Consider the following 24556-nt stretch of genomic DNA (forward strand, 5'->3'; position numbering starts at 1 on the left):
ATCATTCACCACTCAAGGCTTTTACATTTTTTGGGTAACTTCGTTCCTTTCTATTTTAGTTTACAACAATTTTAAGACATATTCTGTTTGTACCATACTTGACCAATCCCGAAACTACTAACCACCTGTTAACGTTATACCGTCAAAGACCCAGAAGAGTTTCCCTCCAACCAGGAGGCCAATCACAGCATGACACATGTCAACATTAGAAGCCAATCATAGCGCGACACGTGTCAACATTAGAAGCCAATCACAACACGACACGTGTCAATGTCAGAATGAAACTAGAAACTCTCTTCTATAAATAAAGATCATTCTCTCACAATATTTCCTAATGTCATTTGTACTAAATCATTCACTTGTACTCACTAAAGGAGAGTTTAAACTTATGTACTTGTGTAAACCCTTCACAATTAATGAGAACTCATCGACTCTGTGGACGTAGGCAATCTGGGTGAACCACGTACATCTTGTGTTTGCTTCCCTGTCTCCATCCATTTATATACTTATCCACACTAGTGATTGAAGCAATGTAGCGAAGGTCACAAACTTAACACTTTCTATTGTACCAAAGTCTTCACTGATTTTGTGCATCAACATTTGGCGCCATCTGTGGGAACGACACTTATTCTCACTCTCTTCAGCTTTGTTAAGCTGGTTTCCACCATTCGTACACTCTCTTTTGACCAGGCATCCCTTTCCAACATGAGGAGCGAAGGAAGCCACAACACATTTACAAGGAGGATACTCGACACCCCTTCAAAGCAAAGACAAAGCAGAAGCTTAGCTTGCAACTCTATACTGGAAATGAGGACCCGATTGAACACCTTAACCTCTTTGAGTCCACTATGGCATACCGGATGCACACCGATAGAACGATGTCTTCTCTTCCCCTCCACCCTCTCTAGCGGAGCTCTAAACTGGTATTGCCGTCTTCCACTTAAGACGGTAGACTCATTTGAGGAATTGAGGAAACTGTTTGTTTCTCAACACATTTTCCAGACCGATCGCTTGCATTCTGCATATGACTTGTACACTATTCGCTAGAAGCCGGACGAGTCACTACGAGAGTATGCCGGTCGCTTCAGCCATGAGTATTCTCGCTGCGCTGAGGCAGATGACAAGACCGCCCTCAAGGCCTTCACGGCAGGCCTACGTGATTATTTCTTCAAGTACATGATCAATGCCAACACTTGGAAGACTTACTCTAAGGTGATGACACAGACTTACAACCATGCCTCCGCCTAGGCAAGGACATATCAAGGGAAACCCCCCACAGCCACCCCTTATCAACAAGTAGGGAGTGGAAGCCAGATCCAACTAAATGAGAAGACCTCGACCTTTTAAATGGTAGCGGTGCCTCCCCCTGCCTTACTTAATACTTTGTCAAGTCAACAGACATATCAATCTAAGGGCAAAAGGAAAGATTTCCATCCTCACCAGTCTTATTTTAGTAAAAGGAGTAAGGGACACTACCGCGATAACTAAGGGTATCGCCACGATAATCCCCGACCCTTGGCAGTCAACACAGTGGGTCAAGCATGTATCAGGACAACCTCTACCCCAAGGTATGAGGCATACACACATTTGAACGCCACATGCGTGGCCATTTACCCCAGCATAGCATACCTAATACCGAAGCCAAAGCCGAGGCACCCGGATTACAAGTCCATGAAGAACACGGGCACGTTTTGCTGCTACCACGAGTATAATAGCCATGACGACGAGAAGTGTTTCACCCTTCGTGATCATATTGAACCTTTGGCACGTGAAGGAAAAATTGATCAATTCCTCCTTCACCCTCTAAGGGGTAACCGTAACCAACGCCAGGTGAATGTGATATATTCCATAAGTGGTGGCACACCTATATCTAAATCTTACAACAGGGCCATGAAAAATAGTGAACGAGCTTTAAGGTCTGGCCACCAAGTGTTTCACGTGGAAGACATCAGGGGAGACAAGTATCAAAAGCCTAACTAGGATCCAATATGTTTTTACCTTAAGGAAGAAAGAGGTATCATTTACCCTCACAACGACCCACTGATCGTGGAAGCTCACATAGCCAACTTTGAAGTAAGACGAATCCTGGTAGACACGGGGGCTTCGGTCAATATCATGTTTGCTGAAGCTTTCAGGGCACTTAATATAGCTGAACATTTGCTCGATCGCTCGATTTCCCCTCTGATAAGCTTCTCCAGTGATATCGTGCAACCTTTGGGGAGCATACACTTACCTTTCACCATTGGTACAGGCCCTTACACAACTACCTAACTTCCTGGTGGTTGATTGCCCAACGGCATACAATGTCATCTTCGGACGCATAGACATCAATGATCTCAAGGCCATGGTATCCACACATATGTTGTTGATGAAATTTCCAACCCCCTATGGCAATGGTTACATTAGAGGAGATCAACTTAGTGCACGATCATGTTACAACACTTCGGTCAAGCAACATCACCTGTCTGTGCCCAATGAGACCCTTTCTATATATGACCAAGTCATAAAGACCAGCCCAGACGAAGCCAACTTGGATATTCACGATGGCAACAGTCAACCCGACGATCCTCTAGATGACTCTTTCACCCAGCAAGCATAACCCGCTGAAGAGTTGGAGAAGGTTTCTATCTCAAAAGATTATTTGGATCGCATGGTGAAGATTGGTACCACGTTGTCACCACCCATTCGGTTGGCATTGATCTCTTTTTTGCAAGAGAGCACTGAGGTCTTTGCCTGTTCATACAAGGACATGTCAGACATCTCTCCCGATATAATCTGTCATCGCTTAAGTATTGACCCCAAGACCAAGCCAGTGAAATAGAAGCAAAGATTTTATGACGCTAAACGGTACGAGGCAATGAAGGCAGAAGTTGAAAAACTCAAAGGCATAGGCTTCGTCCGCGAAGTCAATTATCCAAAGTGGGTAGCAAATGTTGTCCTTGTTAAGAAGAATACGACCAAGGAAAGTCTCCTGCTTCAAAAGGTCTTGTGGAGAATGTGTGTCGATTGCACCGACCTAAACAAAGGATGCCCGAATGATAGCTTTCCTCTTCCTCTCATAGACAGACTTATAGACTCTACGGCTGGGTGTGAAATCCTGAGCTTCATGGATGCTTACTCAGGATACAACCAAATCCTCATGAACCATCATGACCAAGAACACACAGCCTTCACTACTGACAGAAGACTATATTGCTATAAAGTCATACCCTTCGGCCTAAAGAATGCAGAAGCGATTTATCAGAGATTGGTCAATTCAATGTTCATCGAATAGATTAGGAAGAGCATGGAAGTTTACGTTGATGATATGTTAGTCAAAAGCAAACATGCTGACCAACACATCACCAACCTATCTGAAACTTTCACCATTCTGAAGAGGTATCGAATGAGGTTGAGCCCCAACAAATGTGCCTTCGGCGTAGGCTCTGGAAAATTCTTAGGCTTCATGATAAGCCAACGAGGCATTGAGGCTAATCCCGAGAAGATCAAAGCAATCATTGACATGAAGGAACTGGTAACTTCAAAAGACATCCAGAGCCTTACTGGCAAGGTGGCAGCCTTAACTAGGTTCATCTCTAAGGCCATAGACAGATGTGCTCTTTTCTTCAAAGCACTTAAGGGAAGTAAGAAGTACATTACATGGACCGATGAATGTGCTGAGGCATTCAAGAACCTCAAAGACTACATGAGTAAAGCCCATTTGCTCTCCAAACCTGAGGTTGATGACACTTTCATTATCTATATGTCGGTATCAGCTTCAGCAGTAAGTTCCATTCTCATTTGAAATGATGGAAACGTCGAACGACCTGTCTACTACGCTAGCAAGGCCTTACAAGATGCGGAGACACGATACTCCAACATTGAGAAATTGGCTCTAGCATTGGTCATGTCTGCTCGAAAACTTCGCCCTTACTTCCAAGCACATTCCATCATCGTGCTTACCAATCATCATCTTCGACAGATACTCCAAAGTCTTGACACTTATGGGTGAATGATCAAATGGGCGATAGCATTGGGTGAGTTTGACATCTTTTACTAACCAAAGCCAGTTGATAAGGGCCAAGCAGTGGCAGACTTCATCGTCGACTTCACATATCTTGTTGACATTGTTTCTGCGCCTAAAGAAATGGTTTCATTACCCTCAGAAGCTCAGAAAATAGAACCAACAGCCCCAGCATGGAGTCTATATGTTGATGGCTCGTCCAACCAACAGGGTTGTGGAGCAAGACTAGTCCTTACGACCCCTGACAAAGTGGCGATGGAGTATTCTCTTCGTTTCAAATTCAAGGCGTCGAACAAGGAGGCCGAATGTGTAGCCCTCCTAGCAGGCTTACGTTTGGCCAAACACCTTGGGATTAAAAGAATTGATATCTTCAGTGACTCCCAATTGGTGGTTAACCAAGTCACCAACAACTTTGACGCTAAGGATAGCTCTATGGCAGCAGATCTGGCACAAACACAATTGTTGCTCAAGCACTTCCACTACCAGATCACCCAAATTCCTCGAGTGGCAAACAGTCATGCAAATGCTTTGGATCGCCTCGCCTCAGCGGTGGAAGACAAGATTGGGAGAAAAATTCAAGTCGAATTGTTGGCAGCACCAAGCACCATGGCTACGGAAATGTGCAACTTACAACAGGGGGATAGTTGGATTACCCCAATTTATAGATTCCTTGCTCATGACACCCTTCCAAATGACAAAGTCCAAGCTAAGCAGATTTGATACAAGGCTACCCGTTACTTGATCATTAATGACCAACTCTACAAGCGGGGTTTTAACCTACTATACCTAAAATACCTTATGCCTGCACAGGCGGAAACTATCATTCGAGAAATACATGAAGGAGTATGCGGAGATCATGCTGGATCTCGATCTCTAGTACACAAGGCTTTTCGCCAAGGATATTACTGGCCAACACTCCACCAAGATGCCATCAGAATATCCTGCTCATGTGATAAGTGTCAACGCTACGCAACTATTCTTCACTCCCCTCCCGAGTCGCTCACTCCTATGATCAACCCTTGGTCCTTCGCCCAATGGGGACTTGATTTGATCAGCCCAATGCCTGCAGGGAAATGCAAGGTTTGCTATGAAATCGTTGTAGTTGACTACTTCACAAAGTGGGCCGAAGTAGAACCCTTAGCAACCATTACTGAGGCAAAAATAGAAGACTTCGTATGGAAGAACATCATTTGCAGATTCGGCATTCCCAATGCGATAATCACTGACAACGGGCGACAGTTCGACAACAATAAGTTCAGGATGTTCTGCTCTAAGTTCAACATCAACTTAAGTTTTGCCTCCCCAGTTCATCCCCAATCTAATGGACAAGTTGACGCCATCAACAAAATAATCAAGCGAACTTTGAAAACCATCTTGGACAAGGGTAAAGGTTGTTGGACAGAATTTGTATCGGACACCAACAGGAGAAACCCCATTCTCACTTGCCTTTGGTACAGAGGCAGTTGTCCCAGTTGCGCTTGAGCAAGCAATATTCCGAGTCCAGAACTACGTGCAAAGCGAAAATGACAAACAACTTACCCTCAACGTAGATCTAGTCGAGGAACACAGAAATCAGGCTCACTTGAGGAATGTCGCCTACAAGCAGTGCATCTCCAACTACTATGACTCAAGGATCAAACCTCGTTCTTTCAAAGTGGGGGACTGGGTATTGAAGAAAAGATTACTCTGCGATAGAGTCCCAAGTAAAGGAACACTTAGTCCAAACTGGGATGGACCGTTTAAAAATGTTGGCATCAGTCGCCCTGGCTGCTACAAGCTTAGAAGCTCCGATGGCAAGACCCTTGGCCATCCATGGAACGCTGATCACTTGAAGTACTATTACAAGTAAACTCACATTGTATAAGTGTTAAGCTTCAACCGTTCGGCATCCTATGTAACGAAGACTATTTGGCATGAATTCAATAAAGATGTGATTTAGACAACTCGGTCATAATCCTCTTACATTCCTAGCAATGAAACATTCGGGTTCAAAGCTTCAACATGAATGCTTTCAACATGAAACAAAGTCTAAGTATATGTCAACAAGACTATACAAATAAACAAACAGCTTCACAGTATATTCGTTCAATCATTCATTCCAACACATTTATACATAAGCCAACTGTGCTTTGAAAGGGTTCAACATACTTTGTGTCATTCGACACTTGATACAATGTGCCTAGACACCTTAACTTTATTCTCACCAACTAGGTGATGAAATGTGAAGAAGGAACTCATATTCATGCCACCAACCAGGTTATGAAATGTACAACCCGTACTTTCCTTCATGCCACCAACCAGGTGATGAAATGTACAACCCGTACTCTAATATCATTTGGTAACTTGCCACTCATACCACCAACCAGGTGATGAAATGTACAACCCGTACTATCATTCATGCCACCAACAAGATGATGAAATGTACAACCCGTACTCTAATATCATTTGGCAACTTGCCATTCATGCCACCAACCAGGTGATGAAATGTACAACTCATACTGTCCTTCGTGCCACTAACCAAGTGATGAAATGTACAGCCCGTACTCTAATATCATTTGGCAACTTGCTACTTATGCCACCAACTAGGTGCAGAAGGAACTCATCTTCAACATCTTATGCTTCCAGAAAAGATACCACATCTGCTTGAGGAACAGATAGGGCAAGTGAGAAGGATACAAGGAAGCATGTGGAGAAAAACGCAACAGAACACGTGCCTATTCATCTATTACTTCGTCAACAGCAAAAGTAACCCATATCATTAAGGTCGAACGCACTCTTGATTTGATGGACTTATTTTGACCCTCAAATTCTTGAGTCGGCCTTATACTCCGAAGGAAACCAGAAAACCCTCCAGCCCAGTTCAAGAATAAGCCTGTAGAAAGTTACTTCTTCAAAAGCAAAAGTATCTCATATCATCTCTTCTCCATTTGCTTCTCCCTATCCTTGTTGCTATTTACGACACAAGGTGAAGGAGAACAATTAACCGGAAGCCAAAGTCGAACCTCCGATCCAGGTTGCTTTCTTGGAAGTTTGATTGCTTACCTTGTCTGTTACCTCTTTCGGCAAATCTCCTAGCTCGGCGACTTGGGGGACTCCTACTATAGAGTTTTGTATCACACTTGACCAAGCCCGAAACTACAAGTAAGCTTCAAGTGAAATTGATACATTACCTTATGCATCTTCATCGGTTAAAGATAACACCCCTGGATGGAGGAAAAGTACTTCCAGAGAAGATGCCACATTTACGTATGAGACAGATAAGGCAAGTGAAAATGATACCACATTTCGGTACTTAGAAGTTTCATGATTACTCAATGGCTTGGATCTTGCAAGTCCCCAACCACAGAGTTTCCCTCACTCGAGAACTTAGGGGAGCACTGTTTGTACCATACTTGACTAATCCTGAAACTACTGAGCACCGGTCAACGTTATACCGTCAAGGACCCAGAAGAGTTTCCCTCCAACCAGGAGGCCAATCACAGCACGTGTCGACATCAGAAGCCAATCATAGCGCGACACGTGTCAACATCAGAAGTCAATCATAGCACGACACGTGTTAATATCATCAGGGTTAAAAGGAAGAGTATCCAATATCATGCTTTTTCCCTATCTTTTCCTTTGGCCTTGTTCTTACCTGCAAGACAAGGAGAAAGAGAGCAATCAGTCAGCACTTGGAATCAAGCTTCTAGCCAGGAACTGACTGCCTAAAACCTCTTGCCTGATTACTTACCTGGCCTTGCTCTCGAGTACTCATCTTTAACATCTTATGCTTCTAGAGAATATACCACATCTGCCTGAGGAACAGATAGGGCAAGTGAGAAGGATACAAGGGAGCATGTGGAGACAAGCATAACAGAACACGTGCCGATACATCCACTACTTTGTCAACAGTAAAAGTATCCCATATCATCAGGGTCGAACGTACTCTAGATTTGATGAACTTGTTTTGACCCTCAAATTCTTGAGTCGGCCTTATACTCCGAAGGAAACCAGAAAACCCTCCAGCCTAGTTCAATAATAAGCCTGTGGAAAGTTACTTCTTCAAAAGCAAAAGTATCTCATATCATCTCTTCTCCATTTGCTTTTCCTTATCCTTGGTGCTATTTACGACACAAGGAGAATGAGAACAATCAACCAGAAGCCAAAGTCGAACCTTCGATCCAAGTTGCTTGCTTGGAAGTCTGATTGGTTACCTTGTCTGTTACCTCCTTCGGCAAATCTCTTAGCTTGGCGACTTGGGGGACTCCTACTATAGGGTTTGTATCGCATTTGACCAACCCTGAAACTACAAGTAAGCTTCAAGTGAAATTGATACATTACCTTGTGCATCTTCATCGGTTAAAGATACCACCCCTGGATGGAGGAAAAGTACTTCCAGAGAAGATGCCACATCTATATATGAGACAGATAAGGCAAGCGAAAATGATACCACACTTCGGTACTAAGAAGTTTCGTGATTACTCAATGGCTTGGATCTTGGAAGTCCCCAACCAAGGGGCTTCCCTTACTCGGGAACTTAGGGGAGCACTGTTTGTACCATACTTGACTAATCCCGAAACTACTAAGCACAGGTCAACGTTATACCGTCAAGGACCCAGAAGAGTTTCCCTCCAACCAATAGGCCAATCACAGTGCGACACGTGTCGACATCAGAAACCAATCATAGCGCGACACATGTCTACATCAGAAGCCAATCACAACACGACACGTGTCAATGTCAGAATGAAACTAGAAACTCTCTTTTATAAATAGAGATCATTCTCTCACAATATTTCCGAATGTCATTTGTACTAAATCATTCACTAGTACTCACTAAAAGAGAGCTTGAACCTATGTACTTGTGTAAACCCTTCACAATTAATGAGAACTCCTCTACTCATCTACTCCGGGATATGTACCAAGCACAAGTCATGCCTCGAATTGCGTAGTAATTTTTTGTACACTTTATGGTTGCATCTAACCTCCCCTTAGACTGCCTACGTACCCTAACCAGGGATCAAGCCATTCGTAGTTCACCGTTTCACTACACTCGAACATTCATCACATAAATCGTTATGTCTCAACAATATACCACAATGCATATCATCCAATATTTCAAAGAATAAACGACGAAACACAATCATATTCTATAACCATATTGATCAACAAGTCTAATCATAATGCCAACAATCACAACCAACATCATTCCACAATCACATCATCAATAACACATACAAAACACCGAAATGCAGGGCTAGAGCGACACAGTTCGGCCGAAGCCTACATCTCTGAAAAATGGGATATTAGACCACTCAACGAAATCTAACAACATCGGGTTCCGGACCACTCAAGGGAATCCAAACCATGATATGATTTCGAACCACTCAACGGAATCGAGGAGTAGAAGGGATTTCGTACCTTTCAACGGAATCTGAGTAGATGCGATTCCAGACCACTCAACAAAATCGCGGAGTACAATGGGTATCATAGCACTCAAAGAAATCCAAGGCAATATACGATTTCAGACCACTCAACGAAATCGCAGATCACGAGGGACCAAACCACTCAACAGCACCCCAGCGGAGACCTAGTTCCGGATCACTCAACGGAACCGAGCGGAAGGCCAAGGAACATAACAACGGCTCGAAGAAATAGAACATGAATCAAGTGCTCAATTTACAAAGGCTTATCGAAATGAAACAAAGTACAAGTACTAAAATTAGAACGTTCAAGGAAGCAAGAAATGAAATAGTAAAATGGGATATGAAACAAGTTTCGAAGCAACAAACCCCATGGCAATGGGTTAACGACCCATTACTAGCCCTCACATTTCATCATATTATACCATCTATGCAAATCAACCACATTTCAAATATGCACGTCAAATCACATATCACAATCATCATCAGTACACAAGCCAAATCATGTTTAATAAACATAGGTCTATGGCTAAATATATAAAATCACATTTCAATAGAAATCACATTATAAAACCAAGTCATATTCACAAATGATACCAATATAAGAAATCAAGGTAATAACCCTATCATATATATTCAAGTCACTCTCTAACTAATGTGGGCCCTCTATACTTTACTTAAGTTTCTTGTAGTACTAATTTTAGTATTTAGAACGTTTCGAGACATGTTGACCAATAGTCAACTCTCGGTCAAAGGTAGGGTCCACAATCCTACATAATTCGATCAGGAAGATCCGTCCTTTGGATTTCAGATTCGTAACTTTCTAAGATCTACATTTTGATTCTAAAACAACAAGCTAAAATTCCATGGCGATCCGACGGTCGGATCTCTGCCAATTGCTAGAATTAGGTGGCAGTCAACAATTAGTTTTACAAACTTAGAAATCCAATTTGGGAAGATCCATACTTCAGATTCCTGATCTGTCAGTTTCTAACATCCTTAAATATTACGTTCTATAATGCATTAAAGTTTGGTGACAATCTAACGGTCGGATCGTCGATTCATATAATAATCAAGTGGAGTTTTCTAATGAAAATGGGTTCAAACGATCAAATTACCTCAAGTAAATATCAAATATGAAATTAGGACATCAATTTAGCATAAAATAGCATCGTCGGTCCACTGGCCACGCCCCGCCGCGAGTGGTGGTTTCCAATGAACGGAAACCCGATTTTCCGACTAACTCTAAAATTTACCAAATTTTACAAACAAGTAGAGTTCAATGAGAGGAATAACTTTCATACCTAGGTCGAAGTCCAATTCAGCCGAGAAACACCTCAAATCTGCCTCGATTCGCCGGAAACCCTATAAAATGGTGCACTTTGATTCGACTTCCAAACGAGCTTCAACTCCTTCACCACTGCTTGGCTTTGTTCCTAGGGTTGAGGTAAGTCTATTCATGCTGAGGATCAACGACAATAGTTTTCAAAGTCACCAGAAAAGGAGAAAATTCGCCGGAAAACCCTCGGCTCTTTATGGCTTCAACCTGGAAAAAATGGGTGATAAAATGGGAACTCTAATGACACCAAGATGTTTGGCTCATCGAGACTTTTCCATGAACACCAAGATCACCCAAAACGGGAGGGAGATGGGGCGGGGTCATAGTTGATGGTTCGCGGGTCGAAAACGGGTTAGGGGGTTGGCTAGTTCCCCCTCTCCTTCATTTCCCTCATTTCTCGTTTTCCTCATTCGTCACTTCCTCTCTTTCCCATCTCCTCATTGGCCCAAACTCCCTCATTTTTCCTCCTTTTCCCCCGTCTCTTCCGTCCATCTCTCTCCTTTCTCTCCTCCACTCTTCATCACAACCGTCCACGTGGCTTAATTAGATTGCTTTAGAAAATCTGGAGCCTTCTAGATGAGGGCCAAAATTACAACAATGTCCCTATTTTAAATGTTAATAACTCTTTCATTTTAACTCCGTTTCACGAACGGTCTGCGCCTACGCATTCGTGAGATTGAACTCTATTCAGAAATATAGATTGTGACCTTGAAAGGTCTACGAATTTTAAATAATTAATTTCCAAACTTCAAACTTCGTAACTAGTTTAATTAAATCTAAATTCAAATTAATTAATATAAATTCTAAAAAAATAATACAAAATATGAATAATACAAATACATAGATCATAACAGCGAAATCCAGGAATGAGATTTCACAAGTGCACAATACAAGAAAGCCACCTGAAAACCATAGAATTTGAAGGAAATCATTTGGAAATTTAGACTTTTTGTTAGTCAATTTTTTTTTTTTTTGGATGAAGACAATGTTGTGAACTTTAAGCAATCCTTCCTCAAATACATTTGGTGTTTTTTGATTTTGAACAGAACCAAACAATGGAACAATATTTTTGATATGGTAACAATGAAATGATCAGGCATTGCATTCTCTCATGGTTGCTCAAAATATGCTAAGATACAAAAGCGGGTGTGTTCAGTTTAACATGTTACGAAATCGAATTTTATATAGGCTTTGTAATATGAGAAATGGGCTGAGATTTGGTGCCATAAATAGAGTTGTAGATGCGTATGCATTGCTTGAACACAACTATCCGCATGAATAGCCTTTAACACAAAATTTAAGAGTTTTACTAAAGACAAGTAAAGAATTAGTGAAAAAATCTTAAAATGATATAAATAACCCTGAACACAAGTCTCGCACATGATTTATTTTGGATGAAAAACTTAACGGAGTTAGGGTGAGATAGCAAATTGATGATTTCTCAAAGTTGGTATGACAAAGTGCTTAAAATTTTAGTTAATATGATAAATTGAAATATGGATACAAGTTCATATAACATTTTAAAAATTTTCCCATATATAAATAGTTGGCAAGACTCTAAATATTTCGATGCTTCAACTTCGAACTATCCACTGTTGTATCTCAAATATTATATTATATTATACACATACTAAAACCCTATTATCTGGCACTGTTTGCACTGTTTATAAATAGTGAAATGACGGAATGCCCTTATTTTCTTCTCTGTTCCCCGTTCTTTTTCCTCCTTGGCACAGTGAATTAACGTGTTTGTCCATGCTGCCCACGTGTCGATCATCGTCGACTGCTCCCCTTCCACTGCATCTCGAATTTTCCTTCCGCTTCCACTTTTTTCTCTCACAAAGCTTGGCTTTTCATTTGCTTTCGGTAGTCCTCCATTTGCTACGAACTCCAGTTCTCTCTCTCAATTTTGCACGAACCAGAACATAGGTTGTTTATCCCTTTCTGATTCCAAAAAACCCTAATCCCTTTTTCTGTAAATTGAATTAGTACTAGCTGAACAGAGTTTCTCTCTGCAACTCCTCTCCCACGAGCTTGAACCTCAACTATGGAGGGAAGCTCGCTTCTCTTCTTCTCCCCATTTAAATCCCCCCCTCTTTCTCCTCTTCTTCTTCTTCTTCCTTGCTCTTCGGAAAATCCCGCCTTCTGGGTTTAATCCCCATTTCTCTCATCCCAAATGTGTGCATGTCGGATCTCCGTCCTAAATCCTGACGCAATAACACTTCAAAGGTAAAGTTGTATTATTATTTTCTCTCTGTGATTTCATGCATGCTTCCATATATATTGAAATTGTCCAGTTTACTAATGGATGTTTCTGTATGATTTTGCATGTCTCCCTTGATAAAATCTTGAGCAAAATATGCTTATGAAATCGATCTGATTTAGCTTTATAGATGTGTCTGCATCTGTACTGCTTATTTGCTACCCATATAAACATATAGCTTTATATGAGGGTGCCCCTCATTTGCAAATGTGTTTTATGCGATGTTTATATATCTAGGCACTGGAATTAGTGTTTTTTGTTTTTATTTTGATCCTAGGGGCTCAAAACAGAATTTTTTTGTTGTTGTAAGTATATATGTGAACATATAATATCAGCATTTGGAGTGAATCGGGTTCATTTTAAATTTTCTTAAATTTATTGATTATTAGATGACATAGTTAACAGTTTTTGTGATTTTAAAACAATTGAAGGTGAGATTTACATAATTAAACAATCAATTAAAATTTTGAATTGAGTGTTAGTTTTACCTGACTGATTTCTTTGTTGGGTTTATTACTGCTCGATGTTAACACTCAAATATGGTTTTTGCGCAAGTGGTGATCGGCCTGCTTGGGTTAGGAAAGACCACTTATTGCAATGGCATGTCTGAGTTCCTCCAGCTCATCGAATGTAAAAATTTTACTTTGAATTTCGGGTTTTCAAGTTTTTCCATGACTTCAATTTTGGTTTTTGAATTTGTTTGAAATATTTACAATGGCACTTTGTTGTTTTGGTGTGCAGGAAGGTCGCTGCGGTAAATTTGGATCATTCCACTGATGCATTGCCGTATCCAATGTCGTATGTTGAGGGTAATAGAGTAAAGCTACTGGTCCACCTTCTTTTATTTGGTGATTTCTACATTTTAAATCCTACTCATTCTACTTAGTTTTTGTTCGATTTGGGTTTTGTAGTTCAAAGCCGATTTGGGGATTTTGAAATGGTGGACACCGGGCCCAGTTACACCACTTCAGGTACTTCAATTCCAATGCTAGGACTGTGCATTTCTTTTGTGTAATTTTTATCTTCTGCTGATTTCGATTGAATTCCAAGAAATTTTTTATGTGCTTAGTTTAATTTGTAGTTGTCCAATTGTTATGAAGATCTGTGAATGTGTGTGAATTATTGATTTCTGACTTTTGTTGAACAATATGAAATTGCCATTTGTTGCCATTTGTTGTGGAACCATGCAGGATGATATCATAGTGGATCCAATGGAGTCTCCAGAGATTGTTGATGATCCATTCCAAACTATGTGAGTTTTCAAGGTAAATAATCTCTCACCATATACTTTTCCACTTACTGGGATTTACTTAATTTGACCTATTTTCTTCAGTTTGATTCAAATTAAAATTTTAATTTTTTTTTAAAAATAATTTGGAAATTAGGCCTTTTATTTTGTGCGTTTTGTTTGTTATTTCATTCTCAGTTGAAAAGTGGGAGTATAGCTCAGAGAAAAACCCTTGATTGAATAAATTACTGGTATGGTTCCTCACATAAGAAAAAAACTTCAATTTTTCTTTCCTCAAAATTTTGGTTTTTATTAATTTTTTTTTCCGCAAATTGTAGTTTTTATTTGTTGCATTTTTCAGCTACCCTCCACAATGAACAACCTGCTAAAGCTAATGTATTTGATTTGAAAAGAACAAGACTAATTTTGTCATTAGTATCTGCATTTTCACATCAATGTAACTGACTGATGCAGAAGAGCCAATTTAACATCAGCAGATATGAGGGAATCTGATTTCAGTGGTTCAACTTTCAATGGTGCATACATGGAGAAAGTTGTCACATATAAGGCAAACTTTGAGGTAAGAACTTCGCACTTTACAAATAGATACTAAAAAGTGAACAAAGCATAAATAGCTTTAGCTACCTATCCTCCAGTATACGTTTGCATCATGAGATCACCCAAAAGACACAAAACCCACCTTCACTGTCAGTTCATTTCCATACAAGTTATCTCGGATTGTTACAGCATTTAGGCCATGCTTAATATGAAGGACTAGACTACACATGAATGATTAAGAAGGGCTATCCATAAGGGGTTGATGTCTAAAGTGTATCCCTAATCTTATCCCCACTAATCCCCTTACAAATTGTAAGCAGACATATTGAAATTTATGTATATAAACTTTTTTTTATAAGAACAGATGTAATTTAGAATCATACATGTGTCAACATGGTGGTAGTATATTATTGAACGACACTATAGATTAATTATGATGCCGAAAGAAAGTTGCGCATTACTTGCGTATAATTTATTTTGTTTGTTCAGGGAAGAGCATGGTGGCATGTGCTTTGGGTGGGAGTTTGTACTACAGGGGAAGCTGTCGTACATTCTTGAAGTAGAACATTGTGCAGAGAACGTTCGGAGGATTGGTATGTATGTCTTTGCCTCTTTTTAGATTAAATAAACCCTCTGTTTAGATTAACTATGGCTTTCGGCTTCATTATGTATTCATGAAACTAATTTGTGCAGTTTTTCAATTCATCTGGGGTATTTGTTATTTGAAGGACGCTAAAATTATTTATGGGTTATAGGAACCATGGGTTAAGAAAATGGGTCCAAATTCAGAGCTGCGTTCTTCTTCCCTCAAAATAAGAAGAAAACACTTCCTCAGCACCAGATTTTGGCACCTCAGGTATATTTGTGTTCTAAAGCCTTCTACTTCTTTAAGTTTCTTCTTAGCTATTATTTTGCCCATATGTGATTTGTAAAGTGCAAGATTTGATTTCATGTCTTGAGTACTTATGGTTTTGTACAGTGCAAACTTGAGCTTATTGATCCAATTGGGTAGAACAGTATACTTAACCAATTTCACTTAACCAATTTCATATCCTCTTGGCCAAAGGAGAGTATAATACTTGCCACTGAGAAAAATACTTTATATAATTGCGATGTGTTGGTGTGTGGCATGCTCTAATTAGGGATATTTTTGTGTTATAAGAAAGCCATAGAGAGTCGCATTTTTGTTTTTTTGGATTTGGTTAATGTTTCAGTCGTAAACGTGATTATGCAATGAAAGCTGAGGACACACAAATATTACATTGAGTTTGGAATTTGTAAGTTACAAGCTCATGGAAAGTAAGCTTTTGTAATTGTCTAATGACATGGTCAAAGAGTTGTCCACCTTATGTTTACAATGGTCGTCAATGAACACTGTAGTCTCATTCCATGGGAGAAATTTCAAAGTAAGATGTTAAATATCTGAAATAAGCCTAATGTGGAAATTTATTTCATTGTTTCTTTTTTTGTATGAAAAAACAGTTAGTGTTGAAATTTTCTTGGTGCTTTGTTTTATAAACATTCAGGATGGGGATTATTTAGCTTTCATTGATTGCCATCGGTTTTTAAGTTTTGTCTCTGCTTTTCTGGGTGCCTGTAAAGCTCCCTCTTCCTCTTTCCTTCCCTCCATTTTTTTCTTATAAGTTTCGTGCTAACATCAATTTGTGCATCGATGAAATAGGAGCAGCTAGATTTTGAACAACTATTTATATGTATGTAGAGTTGTCAACAACTATTATTTACATTTTATAAATACTTTGTACATGTTTTGTATATATACTTTTTACATATTTACACACAATGGTTACAACACATTTAGTTACCCATTCTAACACATACAACGCTTATAATCAAGTTGGCATTCCCGCGGCATCGCGCAGGCTAAATTTCTAGTATATACTAAACGACTAACTTTCTGGTTAATTCCCTTTGTGTCCTTTTTATTGTTCATTCGCCAGTGTTCTTCCCTTTTTGCCCTTTAGTTGTCTTTAAGTTTAGCTTTTTGTGTGTATTATACAGTAAAATGACGTTTTTGTCCCTGCTGTTCGATAGAAATGTCTCGATTTCTTCTGGAAGCCGAGCTCCTGATATCCACGCGTCCTCTGCTTCTCTGAGATGTCGACGCGTTGCATGGTTCCAGGAGTTCTCGAGCCTTCCTTTTTGGATTTCGATTTTGATCCCCGCCTCACAAAAGCTCTTCGTACTCTGATGGCTCTCCGATCTCCAGTTCTCTCTCTCTCTCTCTCTCTCTCTCTCTCTCTCCCTTTCTTGCTCAAAACCATGATTAGCAACCTTAAGCGAGAAACTCAGTTTTCTCTTCCTTCCTGCTCGACTTGATTCGAACAAAAAATCTCTTGCACGAAATCAATTTTCTCCCCATCACCGATTTCGACCGCATGCACACCTATCAAGCCTTAGAATCCAACAGAACTCACCCCCCTCAAGCCCGTTTTTGCTCTTTCACTCGCTGCCCAGAAAATCAAGTTCTCAAGGTTCGATGTTTCATCGATTTCCTCCCCCTCAAAGATTATTTTGGTCTTTCGTGCACACTGATTTTTTATTTCTATTAATTTTGGTTTTGTGATTAGTGATTTTTGTTCTTAGTTCTACTAAATTTTTTGAGTTTTTCTTTCTGTTGTTTCTATGATTTTTTGTTCAGCATATTTCAATTACTCTCTCTTGCAGCGGAGCCACCGCGACCACTAGGGGCCACTGCTGCGTTAAATTATGGGCTTCAATCGTTTTCTAAAACCTTCTGTATTCATGGTAAGTTATTCTAGGTTTTATTCCATATTCAGATCATCCCCAATTTCGAAAGTTTAGGGAATTGATTCGTTTCCGTGTTGCATGTTTAACATTCTTCTGTGTGATGCTGAGTTGAGGCTATACGAACTGGAATCGTTGAGGGTAGGCTTGAATTTGGCCAAATTTGGGTAAGAACCGTTAAAATCTAATCCTAATTTTCTATAAAATTCCTTGTATATTTATTATTTGTTTCCAACAGCAGGTGATCAGGAGTTTTATTTGATCTTCTCTATGCAGAACCAGAAAGACCTTGGAATCACACAGTAAATCAATAATGCAAATGGACAGATCCCATCAGAGCACTCTGTTACCCCTCTGTTACATGATTTTGTACATCCGTTATATGCTATCTCCCGAATGCTTATCCGCCTACTGCCTATTACTATGGAGGTAAAACTTATGGCTGAACTCTTTTTGCTTGAGATTAGTTTATTGGTGGATCTCTTGAAATTCATGTGTAATTTTTTAAAACGAAATTCATGTGTGTTCATGAGAATTTGTATACTTCCATTCAAGACTTATAAAAGGAAGCTTCTCCTGATGGTAATTTCATCTTTTATAGCCTCACCTTCACACCATTCTTCACTGAATTTGTTAAAAAACAGGAAGAAAGAAAGCAGCCTACAATTTTATAAACTATTGTCCATATGCCTTTTTAATGGTATCAATGGTAAGTTGACAGTTAATATAATTTCACACTTTCATTATATTGTGCATTAAGTTTATAACTAACTTTATATTTTGTTTTCTTCCTATAGAAGGCACCCTTCTCAACAGCAAAAGTCAATTAGTTTAACAACTATCAAACCTCTTAAAAAATCTTATCAATGGTTGTAACAGCATTGATAGCCAGTAGAAAAGTACAAACAATTTCTTTCTTCATAATAATTATTACCATAAATCATTGGTCTACGATTTTTCTATTCTTTTGCAATTATTGCTTTCTTTGCTTGAATGAATTTGGATTTTTTTTCCCTTTGCAAATATGAATCTTTGCTATTTGCAAATGTTTTTATGCATAATTTACAAAGTTTATTTTCTGGAAATTCTGTAGTCTATAGTATGCATATTCATTGAATAATATGTGACGATTCCTTTACAGCACTGCAGGGCATGCGGCTTCTGGAACCGGTGAGAAATTGCAGCTCCCCTGGGCTCGATCCATTTTAGATTTGGGGGGTCTGATTTGGAGGAAAAGAAAAGAAATAAAATTTGGGTTTTGGATTGATGTGGTGTTTAATTTTATTTAATTTTTATTCTTGCATGTTTGATTTGTTTTGAATTTTTGCATGTTTGATTTTTTTTTTTTTTAAATTTTCACTGTTTGTTTTGTTCATTACAGGCTTACAATGTTTGATTAATTTCTATGGGGTGAGTTGTTAATTTTTCCTCTATTTATTCATGTTATTTTATGAATGCTTAAATGTTCTGTATCTAATCTCACTAACACTTTTGAGTGTATTTTTAACAATGGTTGTCACTATTTTTTCCTGTTAATTTTTAAGTCTCTGTGTGTTTTTCACTGCAAACTTTGGACATCGATCTGTTTTGTTGGTGGTTTGATATGTTTTGTGTGGTGTTTTTCAGTCAATTGACTCAATTCATATGATTAATTCCCATGGTTTTCATGCCATATTGGTTGAATTTATTATAACTATATTTGATTTTGTTGCAGCGATATCCTCATATAAACAAGTGGAAGGTTTACAGGACATTAACCAATCAGTTGAGATATTAGTTCGTTTACTTTCTGCTGTCCCTGGTTGGAGTGAGAAAATGTTTAGGTACTTTATAGTTTTGAATTTGTAGTTAGGAAGATTTAACAATACCTTTTTTTGTTTGCTTTACTTTGTTACGTCTTGATAAATGCAGGTTCAGCAACAAGTTGCTGAAATTATCACTTATATAGCCTCCACTGCAAAACAGTAGTACTTTTGGTTTGCTTTCTGTGTCTCCTTCACTGTTTCTATTTTGTGGATGTACATATAGATGTCAATCCTAGCATTTAATGGTGTTGTTCACTTTGATAGGTATATGTAAACGGCTCGCAGATATCAGATCCAGACAAATGTGATGAAGTGCCTTACGGCTTTTTCCAAATCCTTAGGTCCACGATTTGTTTTTGAAAGTGGAAGTTCTGGTGTGATATTTTTAATTCTCATCATCTTCAGTGCAAAAGTTTGTGTGCAAGTTTTTTGTTATAGTTGTATTTTTCTGTATGCATTATGTTTATCCTGAGCCAAAGGTTGCTAATCTTTTATTGATGAGTGTGTGCTGCTTGGTCTCCAATGATTGTTTATATTTACCAAGGGTATAATGAGAGGAAAAATTCATTCCAATAACTTGGAATGAACGTCTACTAAATTGTAGGGAATCCAATTAAGATGCTTAAGTCTTTGCGTGGAACTCCCACACCTGGGACTTGCAGCCATGTTTCCAATTGCAGCCATGTTTTCCTTAAGCAATAGGGACGGGATGAACGAGATGCAGCAATTGGAAACATGGCTGCAAGTCCCAGGTGTGGGAGTTCCACCCAAAGACTGGAACACCATAAGAGGTTCAGCAAATTGAAGATGCCCACAAGGATTTTTGAAGCAACCATTTCGAAAGGTGGCACAGCTCGGACCTCTTCATGAAAATTCCGGTTCTTTCATTTGGGTTTTCCTTAATTTCATCGGTACTTTATTCTCAAGAAAGTGAATATACAGCATATGGGTGGGAAAAGGGTATTTATTTATTTAGTTATTGAAATTTGAATGTAGACCGTTCAAATTATGGTTGCGGTGTTCTGGATCATTAAATTATGTATAAAATCAGTCAGAACTGTGCTCAATTTGATAATGTTGAACAATTTGGTCGGGTTTTCACACAATATTGTTGGATTGTGTAGTGTTAGGCATTGCAAGTCTGAATGATGTTTTCCATTCGTGTGATCTGTGTTGAGATACTGTGTAATCCACTTGAGCTCTTTGAGTGTTTTTGTATGAAACTCATAGTTGTCGGAGAGTTTTAACCATCCTCTGAATTAGTGTCCTCGATCATGCCTAATTTGTTAAACCCTTTCCAATATAAGTGGTTTCAGGCCAAATCATGAGTTTTGACGTTAACATGTTTTGGAACCCTACTTTCCATGTAATCCAGAAGATGAAAACACAGAGAATCTGTATATCATGGTTAAATATTATTAATAAGTCTTGACATGCCAAAAGATTGCTGCATTTTCATTTAGGAACTTCATAGCCTTTCTTCTTAGTAAAATGAATTAATCAAGATTGTTTTTTCTTTATTATTTGGTCCATTTGGTCATTGTTGAGTGACTGACTTAAGTATTACTTACCAATTGCAACAGCTGCATATTGAGGGGCCAAATAGCATGATTGTGGACTGTTTTGGTTCTTTATTGAACATTAGGATGTAATTAAATTTTGACATGGATTACACATTTAACATAGTTTTAAAAGCCGCAGTATCGTGCGGGTTCAATTTCTAGTGTAGACTGAAGTCCAAAGTCCAAACACAAAAGCATGGGTGATGTTCTATTTTTAGGGGGTATTGCAATTACTGCGAGCCTCGAAGTTGTCAATATTTCTTTCGATCTCAACCTAATAGCCAATTAAATGTAAGCATTAAGAATAGATTCGAACACTCAATATGAAATATAATAGAAGATTTATATAACTGTAAACTTCGAGTATATGTGGCTAAGCTACATCTTTAGATCTAGCTATAGAAATTTAGTTCAGGTGATATTAAAATACAAAATAATTGAATTCAAAAGCATAGAAAGAAACAATCTAAATTCCAATCTTGGCTCACTTCCATGGCAAAGCTTGAATCTCCAAGCTTCCACCTTGCTCTCGGCTTCTCTCTCCCTCTCTGTATGTGCGTGTAGGTGCCGGGAGAGAGTCTCTCAATCCTTATGCCGCGACTAATAAATGCTTCTTCTCCTTCTTTTCCTTATTCCTCACATACAAAAGAATAAAAGCCGCAAGCGGCACTTCATTTGGTTTGATTTCTCGAGGAATTGTACTAGAATTTGGTTTAATTTTTCTTTGTAGGAGAGCTTGCTAGTTGGATTGCTCTCTATAGAAGAGTGATTGATTTTAATTTTTGGTTTGGTGTGCTATCTCTTTTGGATCTATGTGTGAAGGGTGGAACTGTTTGACTTGCTAGATCTACTCCATTTGATGTTCTGAAAATGTGGTGGTAATTAGGTGATGCGATCGACTCATGGGCATTGTATTAAGGATACTTATGTAAATGAAATAGTTGGTTAATACTTAGAGATATAGTTCAATATTTGTTAATCAGTTGAAATGTGTAATTAGTTAGTTGGAGTGGCTGATGGTGACATGTGTAAATGAGTTGTATATATACAACTACCTTGTAATTTTATCATGTGAAATGAAAAGTTATTCTTTTCTAACATGGTATCCCTTGCCTCTGTCTAACGACTTGATCCCCCTTCCTTCGTCGCTACGTTTTCTGCGACTCTTCGTTGCTACGCTTCCATTTTCTTGAAGCTTCTTGCATCTAAAACCCTAATTTCTTTTGTAATCTTCCATGGCGACCGCAGCTTCTCCCTCCTCTGACTCTGGTTCTCACACTCATTCGATCGTCGATTCCAGCCCTAATCTTTTTTGTGCATCTCATGCTGCTTCCATCACGATCCAGAACATTGGATCTATGGTGCCGATCAAACTGACCATGACAAATTACTTAACTTGGAGTGCCTTATTCGCTCATATTTTCCGTCGATACAATCTTGCAGGCATTGTTGATGGCTCGATTCCTCCACCGCCTCAATTTCTCACTGATGCAACTGGATCTCGTGCTCTGAATCCAGCATATGTTACCTGGTTTGAGAATGATCAGAACATTCTCATCTGGATCAACTCTACACTTTCTGATTCCTTGATTCCCTACACTGTTGAAGTCAAATCTTCCCTAGAACTGTGGGCAAAATTGGAATCACGGCTTGTGACTGCTTCTCAATCGCATATTCATGAACTCAGATCTCGTCTTCAAAATCTGACTAAGGGAGATTCTTCTGCTGCACGATTTCTTCAACAAATTGAAGAGATTGCTGATGCTCTTGCCAGTGCAAGAGCTTCGATTGAAGATTCCGAGCTAATCTCTGTCATTCTTCATGGACTTCCACCTGAATATGACTCGTTTGTTGATGCAATTCAGTTTCACCTTGGTTTCACGAAAATTGATGACCTCCATGGCTTTCTTCTCAATAAGGAGATCCAATTAACGAATCGGAATAAAACATCTTCGTCTTCGCCATTTCAAGCCTTCAATTCCTCTACTGGTTTTCTTCCTACGCCTCCTTCTCAAGCTCTTATAGTGGCTCAAGACTTCAATTCTCAAGGTCGTGGTCCAGATCACACCAATACTCCAGCTCGAGGTTCAGTCTCCAATCCTCAACGAATGAATCCAAATTTTTCTGGTCATTCTTCTCATTCTGCTATGGTTGCCAGTACAACTTCTTCTTCTCCAACTTGGCTTGTGGACTCTGGCGCTAGCGCTTACATGACAAATTCGTATACTCATCTCCAGAATCCAGAACCTTACACAGGCCCTGAGCAAGTTTATATTGGCGATGGCAAAGGTTTGCCAATTCTTCACTCTGGCTTTTCTCAATTACCTACTTCTCATTACAATTTTCAGCTTTGAAATGTGTTACATGTCCCTGAATTGAAACACAATTTGCTTTCTGCAAATCAATTTCTCATTGATAATTGGTGTTCTATGCATCTTTATCCCTTTCACTTCACTGTGAAGGATATTTCTTCGGGGAAGATGCTCTTTAAAGGACCAGTGCAAAATGGTTTATATCCTTTTCAACCTCTCAACTCTGGTTTGGTGAATGATTCTCATCATGCATTTGCTGCTTCGGTCAATGCTTCCAGGGATGTCTGGCATCAACGATTAGGCCACCCCTCTCTTAAGATCATAAATAAGTTGACCTCTGAGTCTTGTGTTTCTGTTTCTGGTAATACTCATACTATTTTCTGTAATGGTTGTACATTAAGCAAGAGTTCTAAACTACCATTTGTTATTGTGCCAAGTCGGACAAGTAAACCTTTAGAATTACTTCACACAGATGTTTGGGGGCCATCATCTGTATCTTCTGTTCATCATCACAAATATTATGTCATTTTTGTGGATGATTTTACCAAACATTGTTGGTTCTTTCCTATGCAATATAAGTTTGATGTTTTTAGTATCTTTGTGAAGTTCAAGGCTCATGTTGAAAATATGTTGTGCACCAAAATTAAAACTCTGCGGTCTGATTCTAGTGGTGAATATTTGAGTTCTCAGTTTTCTCAATTTCTTGTTGAGCATGGCATTCACCATCAACTAAGATGTCATCACACCCCGGAGCAAAATGGTTGCTTTGAGCATAAACATCGACATATAGTGGAGACAGCAAGGACATTATTGATAGTTTCTCATGTTCCTCATATATATTGGGATCATGCGTTTGCTACTGCAGTTTATTTGATAAATAGAATGCCTACTGCATCCAAAGCTTCTCCATGGGAATTACTATTCAACAGATATCACACACTGAAAATATTTGGTTGTAGTTGCTTTCCTTGGTTGTAGCCTTATTCTACAACAAAGTTGGATCCTAAAAGCAAACTGTGCATCTTTCTGGGTTACAGCCTTAATCACAAAGGGTATAAATGTCTTGATCCTACCTCTCAAAGGATCTATGTGTCTAGACATGTCATCTTCGATAAGTCAAGCTTTCCTTTTCACATGCAAGTCTCTGCAGCATCCTCCCCACCATCCACTGTTACTCCCACTCACTCTATTCCATCTCAATTAACTTTTTCTACCACCATAGTCACCCCAGGTACTTCTCCTCCAGAGCATCCTCAAGTTTCTCAACCTCCTAATGTCTTTCCAATCTCATCATCCCCCATCCGTGCCTCTCCATCACCTC

General features: G+C 39.2%; 1 protein-coding gene and 1 non-coding gene across 31 annotated transcripts; both read left to right on the plus strand.

Annotated features, from left to right (window-relative positions):
* Positions 1-12542: 12542 nt before the first annotated feature.
* LOC103402534 (uncharacterized) lies at positions 12543-19884 on the plus strand. Of its 30 annotated transcripts, none has more exons than XR_011579430.1 (16): positions 12570-12970; positions 13746-13813; positions 13916-13975; positions 14195-14269; positions 14431-14483; positions 14707-14812; positions 15280-15383; positions 15546-15646; positions 17476-17556; positions 17673-17723; positions 17833-17985; positions 18698-18726; positions 18938-18966; positions 19271-19379; positions 19468-19520; positions 19626-19884. XR_011579430.1 is itself a non-coding variant. In XM_070819246.1 (16 exons), the coding sequence occupies exons 12-16, from the start codon at positions 17870-17872 to the stop codon at positions 19502-19504; spliced, it is 348 nt and encodes a 115-aa protein (XP_070675347.1). In that variant the 5' UTR covers positions 12829-12970; positions 13560-13634; positions 13746-13813; positions 13916-13975; positions 14195-14269; positions 14431-14483; positions 14707-14812; positions 15280-15383; positions 15546-15646; positions 17450-17556; positions 17673-17723; positions 17833-17869; the 3' UTR covers positions 19505-19884. The 30 variants fall into 30 exon arrangements, 24 of the variants coding, with proteins under 24 accessions (XP_070675356.1, XP_070675348.1, XP_070675353.1 ...); XM_070819246.1 differs by lacking the exon at positions 18938-18966 and adding exons at positions 13560-13634; positions 18201-18265 and having other exon boundaries at positions 12829-12970; positions 17450-17556; positions 18706-18726; positions 19468-19884; XR_011579431.1 differs by lacking the exons at positions 12570-12970; positions 14431-14483 and adding exons at positions 13495-13634; positions 18201-18265 and having other exon boundaries at positions 17798-17985; positions 19468-19532.
* Positions 19885-19976: 92 nt separating this feature from the next.
* Positions 19977-20144, plus strand: MIR10980B (microRNA MIR10980b). The gene is given in 1 exon segment (NR_161579.1): positions 19977-20144. It is a non-coding gene; the product is annotated as a microRNA MIR10980b (primary transcript).
* The last annotated feature ends 4412 nt before the right edge of the window (positions 20145-24556 follow it).

This window comes from Malus domestica, chromosome 03 (genome assembly GCF_042453785.1).
Source record: "Malus domestica chromosome 03, GDT2T_hap1".
NCBI classification, from domain to species: Eukaryota; Viridiplantae; Streptophyta; class Magnoliopsida; order Rosales; family Rosaceae; genus Malus; species Malus domestica.

What these genes read in the sequence shown, in the direction of transcription:
- LOC103402534 (XM_070819236.1), top strand. Translation starts at nt 17,638, where the DNA reads ATGTTTAACATTCTTCTGTGTGATGCTGAGTTGAGGCTATACGAACTG. An exon ending in TTGAATTTGGCCAAATTTGG is followed by an intron (nt 17,724 to 17,832) that starts GTAAGAACCGTT and finishes TTCTCTATGCAG; the next exon opens with AACCAGAAAGACCTTGGAAT. An exon ending in GCATGCGGCTTCTGGAACCG is followed by an intron (nt 18,727 to 19,270) that starts GTGAGAAATTGC and finishes ATTTTGTTGCAG; the next exon opens with CGATATCCTCATATAAACAA.